Source organism: Alexandromys fortis, unplaced genomic scaffold, assembly GCF_014885135.2.
Source record: "Alexandromys fortis isolate MF-2015 unplaced genomic scaffold, M_Fortis_MF-2015_v1.1 scaffold_20, whole genome shotgun sequence".
In the NCBI taxonomy this organism is placed as follows: domain Eukaryota; kingdom Metazoa; phylum Chordata; class Mammalia; order Rodentia; family Cricetidae; genus Alexandromys; species Alexandromys fortis.
In genome coordinates, this window is record NW_026067903.1 from 6,216,655 (window position 1) to 6,232,481 (window position 15,827).

Consider the following 15,827-nt stretch of genomic DNA (forward strand, 5'->3'; position numbering starts at 1 on the left):
TGTGCAAGTGTGCACCTCGTGGTCTCCCAACTCCGAGTGAGTGGCCGTTTGTGCTTTCCACTGGAGCCCTTCAGAAGGTGTCGGCACCACCTGCTGCTCTTCTTTTAAACCAAGAACCCCGGGCTTTGTTGATTCTTCCGATTTTTTTGACTGTTACTTAAGAAAAATCAACAAAGCACGCAGAGCTCAGGCCCCCAGGCTGATCACAATCTTCTCCGCTGGGTGGAGGCTGCCTCAGCACTCCCATCGCTAAGGCAAGTGTGGCCCTGGGAACAGTGCTCTGGAGCCAGCACTACCCACTGAAGTGACCAGGCTTCGTCCTGCCTCCAGAAGTCCTCCTTAAGGAGACAATTCCTAGCGCCCGCTGTGGCCTGCATCTGGTCTTTCTGGTCCTCATGTCTTTCCAGAGATGTGACTGAGGGCACCGACAGGGGTCCCATGACCTGTGAGCTCTTCTCCTCTAAGAGTCCGACCCCAGACACATGTTCTCGTCATGCTTCTCTCTAGGCCTTTCTCTGCTTCCCTTCTCTTCATTTTACTCCCTGGCATGATTCAAGGCGGTAACCCTCGCGGGCCAGCTGGGTTCCATTCTGAGTGGGTTTACTTAGCACAGTGCAGTGACAAGTCCCTCCAGAAGAATGGCACTCTGGCCGGGCCACGGAGGCGCACAACCTTAATCCCAGCACTGGAGAAGCAGAGGCAGGCGGATTTCTGTGAGTTAAGTTTCAGTCTGGTCGACAGAGCTAGTTCCAAAATAACCAGGGCTCCACAGAGAAACCCTGTCTTCAAACAAACCAAGACAAAATAAAACACAACAAACAAAAGAGAATGAAACTCTGTGGCATGGCACCTGGCGTAAGGCTCTGGGTTCTGTCCTCGTCAGAATAAACAAATAAATCCTTTCAAGGGGCTGCCTGCTGCCTGCAGACCAGTGTGTGCAGAGACCTGGAACGACATGTTGCAATCTCCCCAGCAAGGCTCAGGTGATTAATTACAGAGCTGTGGCTTGAGAGTTTGACCTGAGGAGAAGTTTGTCCTGTCACCTAGTCTCAAAGGTCCCAGGACAACTCTCAGCCCCACCCTCTGGTTTCTTCCTCCCTTCTTTACTCTCCGAGGTGCTTGAGGACCCAAGCATTAACATCTGAAGCCCACCGGGGCCTTCATTCCTGACTAGAAGATGTCTCAGTCCTGAGTCAGCACTGACTAAGCATTGCCTTACGGCTGGCCTCAGACACCCGGCTCGGCTGACTGAAGCAGGAGACCCGTGCAGGCTCACGAGCAGCTCAGGGAGCAAATGGGCTAGAAACTGGGCATTCCCAGGGCTCTTTGTCCCTTGTTCTCTTTGCTGGCCTCCATGAAGGCTGTCCAGCTGGGAGACAGGAGGACAGTAAGCACTATAAGAGGTGACGCCTGTCACATTAGCTGCCCCACAAGAAGTTATATTCTCTTTTTTTAAATATATTTATTATGTATACAATATTCTGTCTGTATGCTTGCAGGCCAGAAGAGGGCACCAGACCCCATTACAGATGGTTGTGAGCCACCATGTGCTTGCTGGGAATTGAACTCAGGACCTTTGGAAGAGCAGGCAATGCTCTTAACCTCTGAGCCATCTCTCCAGCCCCAGAAGTTATACTCTCTTAACTGTCCAGCCAAGACCCAGAGGCTGCTTCAGTGACCAGTGGCCCTCAGGTGCATCCCAGGAGCCTGGCTCCTCAGGATGGTAGGAGGGGAATCCCAAAGAAAAGTTTTCTGAAAAGTGGATGAAAAGAAAGAAAGAAAAAAAAAGACAATAAAGCCTGGTCTCAAGGGGCCAATCAGCCACCCTGCTTGAAGTCCTTTGAAATTTGAGAGGCAGTGCACTGGGCAGGACAAAGGGAACAGAGAAGGGAATGTGTTTTTCTTCCTGTTGCCTTTTCCCCTCTATCTGCGTATTTTCCTCCTTAGTTGTTTTATGCCTTCCGTCATTGCATTTTTCTTCTTCAGTTATTACTTTGTTTATGGTCCAGTCCCCAGGGTCTCCGGCACGCTATGCACTGTCACCGAGACACACCTGGTGTTGTCGCAGTCTGTGTGCGTTTATTACGCAAAGGAAGGAATGTTGGTCGCTTTGGAGAAGACCTTTCACCCATTAAGATCTACAGATACATACAGATCTGAGGGGGTTACAGCTCCGAAGAAAAACGTATTATCCTTGCTTGTTGGACATCTTGTCTTTCCAGAATGTTCAGAGGCCCCCTGACCTCCAGCCTACCCCACTGAGATTCTTGCTCTTCTCTCCCAGGCTACTTCGAAGCCAACTGAGCCTCACGGTTATTGCCCGGATGCTGGGTCAGCAAGAGGCACTTCCTCTCTGGGGAGAGAAAACCCAGGTGAGTCTGCCTCAGCAGGACCAGGAAGGCCTCTGGTGGGCCATGACCCCTCTTCCCCATAACCTGAGCTGTCATCAGAGAGACCATCCCCACACCTCAGCTTCCTGGGGCTAGGGGGATAGTGTGTGGTAGAGCCTTGCCTAGCTTGTGTGAGGCCCGGGGCTGTTATCAGCGTGGCAAGAAAACAGCTGGTGAGGCTGTGTTTCCAGCTACAGGGGAGGCTGAGACAGGAAGATTCCTTGAGCCTGGGAAGTAGAGACCAGCCTGGGTGAGGCTGGTGTGGCGGCTCACTCCTTTAATCACAACACTTTAACTCTGCCACTCTGAAAAACAATAGTTTGCCTAACTGCCTTGTCCTAGGCTCTAGGAATTGACCAGATCTGTGAACACGGAGCCTGCATTACAGTTTATGAATTTTGGTAAAATATAGATATCATAAAATTTATTATTTCTGCTTCTTTTGTAACATTTTGTTTTGTTAGTCTCCCAGATCCTCCTGCCTCAGCTTCAGAGTGCTGGAATTACAAACGTGCTACCATCCCAGCTTTGGTCTGAAATTTTTTTTTGTTTGTTTGGTTTTAATATATTTTTATTCTTTGAGAATTCCATACATACAGGCAACAGATCCCCTCCTTTTTGCCCTAAAACTTCCTAGACCATTCTTACCCTCCTAACTTCATTTATAGCCCTTATAAACATTGATGTGGGACCGTCCACTGGGGCATGGTCTCCCTTCCAGGGGCCACATCTTTGAAGAACACTGACAGGGCTAGAATGATGACTCAGCAGCTAGAGCGTGCTCTGCAGGACAGAGGACCAGAGCTCACTTCCCAGCACCTAGGAACCTCCCACTCTTCCCTTCCCAAACCCTGGTTCCATGAAAGAAGAACAATAAAGATGGAAAGAAACGCTTTTAAGTTTTTAAGCTCCTACCAGAGTCCCCCACTCCAGGGCTAGGCATCCCTGGGGCAGCAGGGACGAGTTCAGGCTTCTTCCCGGACTCTTCTCTCTGTGGAGCTCTGATCCTGCCTCTCAGCTCAGAGGCCATGGCCTTCTTGAGGCTCCAAGAATAGGATGGGGAAGTTGAAAGCCTCTTGCTTCCACTAGGGATCTCCCTGGATTCATTCTTGCAGTTTCAGGGTAGTGTCGTCATCACCCCCCCCCCCAAATGCCTGGTTCAGCAACACTTAAGAGGCCAGGTACACAGGCAAAGGCACGTCCAGGCCCAGCACATCCCCAGCTAGCTAGAGTCAAATGCAAGCCTTTGTGAGGGAGCTAAGAAAAGTGTCAGTTGGTTTGGTTGGAAGGAGGGGGCTGGCTCCTGATTCTGGCTTCAGCTCCACACTTCCCCTTAGCCTGGAATACACCCTAGCATGGCGGGAGCTTGCCATTCCTACTCTGGCTGAGGTGCCATCTCAAGGAGGCCTCCTGGTCCTGTCACCCTCCCTTACTTGTTTGGTGTCTGCTGCATCGTCTTCCCCACACCCCTGTTCCCAGGCGGAATTTGGGGCCTCTGAGTTGGGAACCAGTGGTGTCTACTTGCTCTCCCTTGCCCCTTAGCCCAGGGCCTGGCCCACACCAGGAAGGCAATGTAATTTATGGGATAAAGAGACAGCCAGGGTCACCAAAGACAGAGTGCTCTGCAAGCCACCACCAGGGAGGTCACTGAAGAAGGGAAGACAGGTTAGGAAGTCAGGAGCAGGGCCAGCTGAAATTCAACCAGACAGGTTGCCCAAGGGCTGCTATGGAAGCCTGCTGTGAAGGCATTGGCTTTGGCCAGATGAGCTCACTAAGCCCCCATAGAGAACTGACAGAGAAGAAGGAAAGAAAATCAGGACTCCAGGGAGGGTAGTTCCCTGGGACCTCTCGCCCAGAAGCTGGGTTAGCAGGGACCCAAAGGTGAGAGCATTTCAACGCTTAGTGGTTTGTCTGCAGGGAGTATGAGGGGAAGCCCAGCAGGGCTGCCGGGGCCTGGAGAGGAGCCTCAAGGAGGGAGGCAAACTTTGTGTGCTGCTTGGTCAGTTAGGGAGCCAGCTCAGGAGGTCTCTGCAACAACCAAGAATCCAGGGTCACAAGGCCGGTCAGGCAAGTGGAGCCAGACTCTGCTTCTCTGCTCGAGGCCCCTACACCTACCTGCTTGTGACCAACCGGGGACCCAATTCTGGACCCGTTGGTTCCTTATACACTGACTAGGCAACTCAGATCCCAGGCTCAGGCTCAGACACCAGGTGTGACACTTCCAGATGACTCCTGAAGCGGGGTGAGCCAGCTCGCTGTGACCTGGGTGACTAACACTGCCTGAGGATAGACTTCTGAGAAGGTACCTGAGCCAGGTCTCAGGGGATGAGTCCCTGCATGCTGAGTGTACCGCCGGGAGGAGGGAGAGAGTCAGCGGTGCCTCTGCAGGGAGGAAGACCCAGCAGCTGTGTTTAGACTCCGCTGTTAGTCTCTTCCTGATGTCTGATCACCAGGCATGCTCCTTCCCTGGCTGGCCTGTCAGAGCCATCTTCCTTCGAAGGACCACTTTGATCCCCAGCCACGTCCCCTCCCCACAGCCATCCCTGCCCATACCTCCCTTGCACTGAATGCACACAGTTCTTGTTGTGCACTGGTCGCCCCTTCACCTGTAATAGTTGGCGGCTTCCATGCAGGCAGCACTCACTGTGTTCTGAGAACTGTTCACAGCGCTTCCCTCCCTCAAAACCAAGGGCTGGAAGAGCTGCTACTCTATCCATGTTTTGTAGATGGAGAAACTGAGTCAGGGAAGCTACACAGCAGGGAAGGGGAGAGGAGCCAGGATTAGAATTGTGCCATTGACCACTGCAGCATGTTGCATCACCTCAACCCCTCCAGCCCCTTCCCGGGCTCTTCACAGCCTATACCACTGTGAAGGGACTTCCGGGGTTTACTCTTAGAGAAGCAGAGTCCTGGGGTCTGAAGTGGCTGGGAGGGGTTCTCAGTACCCAACCTGCCACCACCCCCCCACCTCTGTCCCGGTCTCAAGCCACAGCCTGAGCCTCAGGAGCAGGAGTTGGAGAGCTAGGCTGGAGAGACAATAGGTCGGTAGAATGCCACAGCCCAGCACTTGCATTTTCCCGGAGAGTCCCGGGGTTGGACCAGTCATTCCTGTTGTTTCATTGAATACTGGGAATACTTCAGAAACAGTCGCTGTTTAGCCTCAGGCCCCAGTGTGCTCTAGAGTCTGGTCTGGGCAGGAAAAGAGCTGAACTGAATGAAGCCCTCTCCTGTGCTAGTCCTGGTCTGAGCAGGCCAACAGAGGCACGGAGAAAGAAGTGCCATTTGGGGCAGACTTGCAGAGAATGCAAGTGCTATGGGGAAAAACAGCATTGGGTGGGTGCAAGGAGAGGAAGGGACATTTGCACACGGAACTGTAGGAAAACCTACCTTTGGTGGGGGAGGGGGTCACTTCCGGCTGAGGAAGTAGGAAGCACAAAGGCCCAGGGGCAGAGACTGGTGTGGCTGGAGCAGAGGGCTTCCAGGCCTAGAGGAGAGACAGAAACTGAACTGTAAACATGTTAAAGCCAGCTAGCCCTTGAGAACCAAGTGCTGGAGGATGAAGCGAGGGGCGAGGAGGGTGCAGGGCAGTTGGCCTGAGAGTAGCAGAGATGGAGCGTTGGAGCGTGGCTGCTGCTAGGTGACTTCCCAAGGACAGCCGGCGGGGCTCCAGAGAGCTGGTGGGAGCCCTCCAGGAACCAGACTTGGAGGGAAGAAGACACCCTCTCAGCAGCCAGGCAAGACACAGGTGGAACAGGTTTGGGAGGAAACTCAGAGTTTGTTTCTTATACCAGCCTCTTGCAACACAGAAACAAGGCAAACCTTTTTGTAAATATGTATTTACTATTGTGTGTGTGCACACACCGCAGTGCCCACATAGAGGTCAGAGGACAGCTGCAGGAGTCCATTCTCCTGTCCTCTCCTTCCACGGTGTCGGACCCAGGGAGCAAAGGCTTGACAGCAAGCACCTGACCCTCTGAGCCATCTTATCAACCATTGTTTGGAGATTTGCTCCTGCCCCTGCTTCCCAAGTCCAAAGTTTACAGGAATGTGCCATCGTGTCTGGCAACTTTTTTGTTGTTTAGTTTTGTTTTTTGAGACAGGACCTCTCTGTGTAGTCCTGCCTGTCCTGGAACTCACTCTATAAACCAGGCTGGCCTTGAACTCAGAGATCCACCTGCCTCTGCCTCCCAAGTGCTGGAATTAAAGACAAGTACCACCACCTTCAGCCTCAAATCATGTCTTGAAATTTGGAAAGCAAGGATTTTGATTGCCCAAAATTAAGGGGGGATACAAAAGTTTGAATCAGGCCAGGCGATGGTGGCGCACGCCTTTATTCCCAGCACTCGGGAGGCAGAGGCAGACGGATCTCTGTGAGTTCGAGACCAGCCTGGTCTACAGAGCTAGTTCCAGGACAGGCTCCAAAGCCACAGAGAAACCCTGTTTCGAAAAACCAAAAAAAAAAAAAAAAAGTTTGACTCTCCTAGGAAATGGTTAACTGAAGTCCTAATGCTATTTAGCCATTTGCTTGCCTAATGACTGCTTAATAAGCATCAGCCATGTGCCAGGCATGGTGCTTAGCCCTGTGCACTGCAGGAGACAGTGCTGACCTCACAGCCAGGGAGGGGGCTGACAATAAGTCAGGACACTAAGCAAGCAAGTTCTGTGCCTGCAAGAGGGTAGATGATGCCATAGGGAAAAGGTGTGCCGGGTAGGGGACTGGCAAGGGTGGTAAACACCAATACTGTAGGCTTTGGGTTACATGTGATAGTGGACTCCACAAGGAGGGACCAGTTCTGCAATGCCTCTGTTCAGACACCTCAGGAAGGACCAGGCTCCAGAGAGCAGCAGCAGCAGGTCATCTGGGACCTCCTTGCACCTTACAGCCACCTCTCCTGTGCAAACTGGAGGCACTGCCAGGATCTGAGAGCAGGAGACACATGCTGTGTAGACAGTTGCTTTGCCAGGATCTCCTCCTGCCAGGAGACTGGCAAGGCCAGTGGAGGCCTGTCCTTCTGGGTGATCATCACTTCTTGCCCTGAGGTGTCTGCCCTAATGGGCTGAATGTTTGCTGAGTTGGCACTCTGCAGTGGAAGTAGGGGGTGGGGGTGGCAAGGGTGCTGGTGTGGTCCTAACCCTCCCTCTCCAGGACTTTTGCGGACCAGAGAAGCCTTCATCCAGGAGAGAGGGTGGTATGTGGGGGTGGGGCGATGCGAGAAACAAAAGAAACTCTGAGACCAGAATGCTAGATTGCACTGAGGCACCGCCAGCCTGCTTTCCTGGAGCGAGAAGAAAAATAAGAGCGAGCAAGTGAGCCTGGTCTGTGCTTTCCCTACCAGCCCTGCCCCCTGCTCTTAGAGCAGGGAGAGTCCTGGCTCTGCTGGGGCGGGCCTTTAGTCACTCTGGGGGCGTGGTCTTCGAGGCAATGCGGGGCAGCCCAGTGCTTGCACAGCTGTGAGCAGCGAGCCTCCAGCGTGCGAAAGGGCAGGGCTGTTTTGAAAATTATCCCGAAGGCTGGCACAAGGCAGTACTGGCTCTCGATGCAGCCCCAGATGGAACCTATCCCTGCCCAGATCCTTCCTCCCCGCTTTTGCTGCCGTCTTTCCACACTGCAGAGAAGGCCTGGCCTCCTTCCAGGAGCCAAAGCCAACCTGACTACCAACCAGCTCTTCATCCTCCTCTCCCTGCTCAGCTGCTCTCCAGGGCTTCTGAGGTTGAGGGCAGCTGAAGTGCTGAGCAGGTGCTGGGGGGTGAGTCACAGGAGGAAGCCAGGTGTGGCGTGCCACCCGGCTGGGCTCAAGCTGGGAGCTGGGCTCGGGGCTCAACCCTCTTGTCTGTGGCCACACTGCACCTGCTAGATCTAAGGAGCCGGTCCTCTTGAACTACCCTGACGCTGCCCATTCTGCCACATCCTCCCCCATCCCTAGGGTTGCACATGGATGGCTTGGAGGGACGAGGACTGGGGCCTACCTGCCTCAACCCAGCCATACTACATCATCTGGGCAGTCCTTGCAGGGACCCTATGTTTGGGGTGACCAGGGGGAGGGGCTAGCTTCAAAGCCTGTTTTGTTCAGAGGAGTTGGGCAATTCTTCAAAGCTAAACAGGGGGTGGGCGGGGTGCCTGGTAGATTAACAGATCAGCCAGATCCCTCTGTAGACCTTGCAGGGAAATCCCCATCTAAAGGACCCACTGAAAGGAAGTTTCTGACGGAGAAAACTGAATATAGATATTGGCTGAAAGTGAATTATTGGCTATTTTGTTAGACAAAAAAATAGTATGACTTTTTAGGTGTAGTGCATCACGGCCGTCTGCGCTCCATGTGCTACTATACAGTTCGTGAACTGGGCAAGGGGCTGGAGACTGAAACACACAAAGACTCACAAATACAGAAGAGATACACAGGTCATCCTTGATCCCAAGAATGCCCCCTTTATTGTGTCCAGGGGCCACATATATAGAGATCCTTAACTGATAGCCACGCCCCAGCCAAACCCACCAGAAACCACTCCCCTGCCATCAGGAACTCCTGAGGGTGCTCAGAGCAGAGGAAAACAAGTTGTTTACAAGAATTTCAGGATCTGGGGGTTTACTGCTCCCAACATTTAGGAAAAGAAAAAAGAGGACTGGGCAAGACACACATCCCAGTCCTCAGGAGGCAAAGGTAGGGATTGGCTGCGAGTTTGAGGCCAGCCCAGTCTGCAGAGGAAGGGCCCCATCTAGGAAGAAAACAGAATGTGCTAGGGAAATGGCCCATTGCTCTAGAGGCGCTTGCCACCAAGCTGGATGGCCCGAATTCAGTCCCCAGAGAGAACCGACCCCTGCAAACTATCCTCTACCATCAGAGTGTTTGCTGTGGCTTGTTTGCACGCATGCGTGTGCTCACACAAATAACATGTAATAAAAAAATTAAAAGAATTGCCTGGCCCAGTGGTCCATGCTTGTAAACCCAGTTACTTAGGCAGAGCTGAGAGGGTCACAAGGTTTAGGCCAACTTGGGACACAAGGGGCGACCTTGTTTCAGACAAACAGAGCTGTTGGTATTCTTGATAGTGTTATATCGTGGGGGACATTCGTGTGTGTGTGTGTGTGTGTGTGTGTCTTCTTTATGGCTTAGAAGACTCAGTATTTGGCATTCCTGGGAGGGAAGAGTGTGGTACAGATGCAGAGGAGTTAGGGACAGGCAGGCAGAGCGGTTGTGGTTGTAGCTCACAAAATGGACAGGCAAAGCTATGGATTGAAGAGTTTCAGTCCTTTTCCCGTGAATTGAATATGTTGCAGCAACAAGCTAAGTGACAAAAAAGGAATACAGGAGAGAATATGCTATTGGCCGAGGGGCTGCTCAGGTGGTCAGGGACCTGTGCAGGTGGCAAGGGACCAGCTCAGTGGCTGAGGACCAGCTCAGTGGCTGAGGTTTCGCTCAGGTCACCGAGGTCCTGCTCAATGTCAGAGGGAATCTCTTTCTTACTCTTGATTTTATAGGGAATTAGGGTAAACCTTAAAGTCTCAGGAGAGCTTCCTACTTCATCAAGTTAAGGGAGGGCTCACCCTGTGCTAGGTACACCCTGTGTGTGTGCATGTGTGTGCATGTGTGTGTATGTGTGCATGCTTGTGTATGTATGTGTATATGTATGTGTGTGTATATATGTATACATGTGCCCATGTGCATACACACATGTTCATATACACATCCCTCCTCCTAGGAAGAAGGAGTGTGGACCATTTTAGGGAGGTCACACACACAGCTCCTAAGTGAGAGTCAGATTCAGGTCCTGGAAGCTTGACTATGACCCTCTGCCACAGTTGAGGGCATCTCCCAGAGCTGTACACACACTCAGTCACAGTCTCCTCTCTCCTCCCCAGCTAGCGGTACTTGGCCATCTCCTCAGCCTCATGAGACCATCATCCCTCAGGCAGTATCTGGGTGCGGAGACCTTGCCACCCTCTCAGGGGAAACAGCCAAGGGCCAGCGCTGAGCTCGACTACAAGGTGAGCACCTCAACCCCCTGCCTGCCTTTACCAAGAAGGACCCTGCTACTTCATTTAACGGGGAAGGCGGGGCTGTCCCCATTGCACAGCCTGTGGGGCCTGTGGTCACTAGTCCTTCGAGAACCAGAAGCCACTCCAGGACAGAGGCCAGCGAGCTACCTTCTATGTGGGGAGGAGGCGCTCAATATCTCTCCCAAGCCTTTAGTTAGTCCCCTTGCCCACCTGTGCCTGTAGGTGCAGGTGACGCTGTGGGCCCAGAGCTATGCCTAGTTTCCCTGTTTATGCTCACTAATTTTGACCAAGGCTTAGCCCTTGACCTTTCTTCAGTTCTTCCAAAGAAGTTCTTCTAAGCCCTGACCAGCTCTCCCAAAAGGCAGTGAAGTGCCCTGGGTTGGGAGGTTGTGGGTTAGGAATTAGCAGAGGCCCGTGCATCCCCGGGGTTAGTGTCAGAGCAGGGACCAAGGTGGCTGTGGGGGCTTCCAAGTGCATCTTCCTGGGCTCTTCTATCCCTGGAGACTCAGGATAAAGATGGAGATAGGGATCTTCTAATTCAGGAAGGCAGGGATTCAAAACTCTGGTTCCTGAGGTTGGATATTAACAATCTAGAAGTCCAACCTTTGGGCATCACTCTGAGAATCAGATAAGTGAATTAATTACTTAATGAACACAAATGAACCATTAAGAAGATAGGATAATCCCCCACGTGCACAGGTACACACTCCCCTTCGGAACGTGCAGGGAAGGTTGCCTTCGCCTGCCTTGGGATTTGTCTTAGTGTTTTTACAAGGCTACAGTCTCCTAGGAAGGTGGAGGCCATACACACATCCCTTGTCCTGTGCCAGGTATTTCTCAGGAAACAGGAGTGGATGACACAGACAGGTTAGGAGACCCTGGGTAGGTAGGTTGTCATAGCTGGATACTAGAGACCTTGGGGTGACAAAAGGGGGGAGGGTATGAGAAAGAAGCGGCTGCTGTCTGCCTGTCTGGCTGTCTGCACAGAGACTATATGGCCTCCAGGAACCTTCAGGCCAGGCTGCAGCCTCACCCAGCAGGGGTGTGGCTTCTACCGAGCCCCAGGCTCCCACTGGGCTCCCCACATTGCTGACCTGCTGGTAGTAGGGCAGAAGGTGTCTGTGTAGCAGTCAGGATGGGAGGATTAACAGGCTGAGGAATCCTTTATTTTGAAGGCTCCAAGCACAGCTACTCCTCCCTCGTTGTCTGCCTGTTAGAAATCAATCGTCCATTTTGCCTTAAAGCTTGAGGAGAGCAGAGCGGCGCATCCAGGGGTGCTTACTGCCCCAAAGCAAAGGGCACACTGGCTGGGACAACCGTAGGGGCCGGTGGGGCTGCTGTGACCTTTAGAGCCCCTGTGCAGCAGCCAAGAGCACTGCAGAGCCTCAGGGCTCCCCTTCACCTTGACCTCTGCTGGTGAAGTGGCTAAAGGCAGAGGCAGTCAGGACCAGGGGACAGGACAGAGGGGGACTAGTGGAGTGCCATAATAGAACCGTGAAATGGTTCCAGCTCTGTGCCCTGGGCTGGGTGTTGTGGTGGCTGGGAGGGGCCAGGCCGGGCAGGTGACTAGGTCCCACTCCACCTCAGCCAACTGACTCCTCATTAGGTCTGAGCGTGTTTCATCTTCAAAGATGAGATGGGGCTACTCACCAGCCAAAATGAGCAGAGGCGTCATCCGCCCAATTTTACAGGGAGTGGTGGTCTGGGATGGGGCAGCCTTTCATCCACAGAGCTCAAAGTCTTTGCCTTTTTGCTTCTCAAGTGCAATGGGGAAACTGAGGCCAGAGTTCAGGTCAGCTGGAGGTGATCAAGCATGAAGGAGACAGCTTCTTCCCAGCCTTTGAGGCTGCAGTGCTGAGCTTCTGCCTGTCCCACACTAAATACACTCCTGTCTGGGAGATTTCCTGCCCTAAACTGCAGGGGTCACAGCGCTCTTCCAGCCCTCAAATAAACACTTCTCCTGGTCTTCCCACCTCCTCCCTCCCCAGGGGAGAGACAAGGGCACAGCGTGGCTCCACTGTTGTCCCCTTGCCTGGCTGGCTGTCTAGCTGGATTGTGGGCACAGTTGTGTGTCTCAGCATGGCATGTTTTTTGCCACTAAGTGAAAAACCGAACAAATGAATTGTACTTCATCTCTCTTCCTCTCTCCTCTGTTGTGGCCATCTGCTCTCCTGCCCCCATTTTTGAAACTGCCCTCCCCCCTGCACCGCATTTGACCAGTGATAGCCCCCTGATCTCTTAATATCCTTGTATCATTAAGACCACAAGCATTTAGACTTCAGAAGTATTACCTTGGGTAATGAGAGAACCAATCACAGGGCATTGTTGGTAATTATAAGTTAGTGAGGCTCCTGCCTGGGAAAGCTAACCACCAAGTACTTTAACAAAAGAAGCAACTGCTCAGGCTTCCACTCTGTGGGGGGAGGAGGAGAGAGCCAGGCTGGAGGCAGGGGCAGGTTCCCAAGAAGGCCATTTGTCCTACCAGGGTCAAAGTCACTTACCATGCTATTAGCACATACAAAAATATGCTTGGAAAACAAGACGTTTTGTGGGGGGCTGGAGTCTAACTCGGTGGTAGCATGGTTAAGGAGTATTATAAGATTGGAGTATAAGATTTAACACTTTAAAGTGCCTGGCTCAGTGCCTAGCACTGTAGTCTAGGCTGTTCAAGAAATTCAGTGGTGGTACACATCTTTAGTCCCAGCACTCCGGAGGCAAAGGCAGGTAGATCTCAGTGAGTTCAAGGCCAGCAGATTTTCACAAAGAAACCCTGTCTCAAACCCCCCCCCCAAAAAAAAAATTGAGGCAGGGAGATTCATTCTCCCAGCCCAGGAGTTCAACTCTAGCATAGTGTCTCATCTCAAAATATTCATATATAGTGCCAATCTCCTTGATGGCTATCTGTGCCCGGTTTGAACTAGCCTTTCCCAGAGTGGAATAAACATCTAGGTGAGAAGATGCTTGGGGCTTGGTACCTCCTAGCAAGAGGTAGGCACCCTGTCTGTCTCCCAGGTGGGAGATGACAATGTTTACACAGAGGCGAGTATAATAACATTAAGGCTGGCCTCCCAATGCTTCCTTTTGGCCCAAGGATGTGATTCTGACAGAGATGTGTGTCCTGTGCTCACCACCCCCTCCCCCGTGAGACTGGCCTTCTGGCTGCAGGCAGAAAAACATTGCATAACTTGACTCAGTTTTCTCCTCCAGTCTACCAGCTCAGCCCTCCAACCCAGCACTGGGGTTTCCGGGGGTATTTGGTTTCAGCTATGGTGTTATCTGAATGTGGCCAGATTTGGCCTAGTTGTATTATATCCACTCCTGGAGTTGAGTTGTGACCCATTCAGTTTTATGGAAGTGGCTGATGTTTTGGTCTTGTTAAACCTGCCGTTATGTTTCTTGTTTCTATTTAACTACAGTTATCAAATCATTTTTGCTTTTTCTCCCATGTCTATTGCTGTGTGCAAATGCATTTACTATGCATGAATGTGTAAATATATATGTGTGTATGTATATATGTATGTGTGTACACATGTGTAAATATATATATATACTTGCACTTTTTTCTGATACACTAACTATCATGATACCCTGTCACGTGTTAAGCATGTGCTTCCTACTGAGCTGCAGCCCAGCCCAGATGCTGTATTAGTGAGGTTTTCCCCGCTTAGAGATTTGGAAGGTATAGGGAACCAGAATCTGATGGTAGGATGGGAGTGTCTCTCTAGTTGGTTAAATTTGAGGAAGTTAAATGTCTCCCACTGTGGAATGAAAACTGAGGATAAAAAGACCAACTTGGCACTGGGAGCCTACTTCCTTTTTCCCTTTTCCCGTATGCCTCCTCCCAGCCTGATAGTGGATGCCTTCCAAAGATGACAGCTTGAGGCTCACTGGGGACTGACTGTACATCGGTCGGTCACCTCCTGCAGGTGCATCCATTCCTTGTGACTTTCTGTGGAGGTCCCGGGCTGCAGAGACTTGGGAAAAGCTTGTTTACGGAGGATCAGTGTTTGCGAAGAAGCGATTTTATGGAGGTGGGGTGTGCTTTTGACTGTGGGTGATGCCGGGGATGGGCTCCAGCCAGCTGCAACTCTGTGGAGGTGTGTGTCTGCCCAGCTTGGGCAGAGGGCGTGGCCTGCCGTGTGTTTGTGTGCGAGTGCCCTGTGTGCATCTCCTGTAAACCCTGTGGTGTGCCAGGTGTGTTGGGAGACCTGGTGAACAAGTTTTGCTGCTTTTGCTGCTGCGACTATAGACAGCAGCTGTCTGTCCCTGGGCTGGCTGACCTTGCCAAGAACTGCCTTAATGGGCGGTTGCTGCAGGGACAGGAAGGGTTAGCTGCCCTCTGGCATCTCTGTGCTCGACTCTGGCCTCTCTTGCTGGTACTTACAACTCCAACAAGGGGATGTATGTTCCCTGGGCTTGACTTGAACCCCTGTGTCGTTTTCAAAGACAAGCAGATCCTGGAGCCTCTCCCCTTGCCCTTGCTCACCTGAAAGTACAGCACCCCCCCCACACACACACACCCTACACACACACACACACACCCCACACACACACCCCACAGTGCTGTAAACTTGGGTCAGGGCAAGGTTAGGAGAGCCAGAAGGAAACTGGATTTGAGGAATGGAAAACAGACATGCAGACTCCTGAGTTCTTCCTGTCCAGCTTGTGGTTCTGTTCCATCTTCCTTCCTCCAAAATGAACAGTAGCTGCATTTTGTCATAAACCTGGTGGCCTCTGAGAAGCTGACCCTGTAGATGAGTTGAAGCACACGCAAGCCTGGGAACCTGTAGACTCAGGCCCAGGCCAGCTTTGCTTGGTTCCCAGAAATCTGAGTTCTTTGCAAGAACACAAGCAAGACTTGCAGCGACAGGGTTAAGCCCAGGAGGCAGGGTGGGGTCCCAGGGAGCTTTTGTTCAAGCCCAACCAGCTGGAGGGTTGGCCTGCTCTCTCCTTCACCCCAATCAGCCCTGTGCTCTGGAGGACCTCTCAGGGTCCCTGTCCATGGGCAGGTGACTCATCAGCTTCTGTCCTGGCACTCTTATCTGGGTTTCTTCCTCCCTCTGGACACTCTGTAGAGTGTCTTCCTCCCATTCAGACCTGTTGTATCTATCGTACTCTGATTTTCCATCCACAGTCTCTGCCCCTATCACGTACAGCCCTGAAGACCAAACTGCAGCACTCTGCATGCTGATGGCCTTGGCCTTGCATTTTCCTGTCTTCCACTTCCTGTCTGCTGAACTCGGGAGGTCCATAACAGTCCACTTAACCCCTGGCATGTGCCCTGCCTCCATGAATGTAAACAGAGATGCGCGTGGGGCTGGGTCCCCAGTCAACCTCAGCAGCGGGCCTCCAGTGAAATGCCCAACTGAGCAGAAATAAGCTGTGTGAGGGGCCCTCCTGCCGTTTCTCTTCAGGCCTGAGTCAGGCCAGGGTTGGGTGTA

At 52.2% G+C, this 15,827-nt stretch overlaps 1 protein-coding gene across 1 annotated transcript in view; it reads left to right on the plus strand.

Annotated features, from left to right (window-relative positions):
- Fam178b (family with sequence similarity 178 member B) overlaps positions 1 to 15,827 on the plus strand; it is a 126,458-nt gene that overhangs the window by 98,854 nt on the left and 11,777 nt on the right. The window contains exons 12-13 of the mRNA XM_050134692.1: positions 2,285 to 2,372; positions 10,249 to 10,374. Coding sequence (XP_049990649.1) covers positions 2,285 to 2,372; positions 10,249 to 10,374 — 214 coding nt within the window. The remainder of the gene's footprint in view (positions 1 to 2,284; positions 2,373 to 10,248; positions 10,375 to 15,827) is intronic.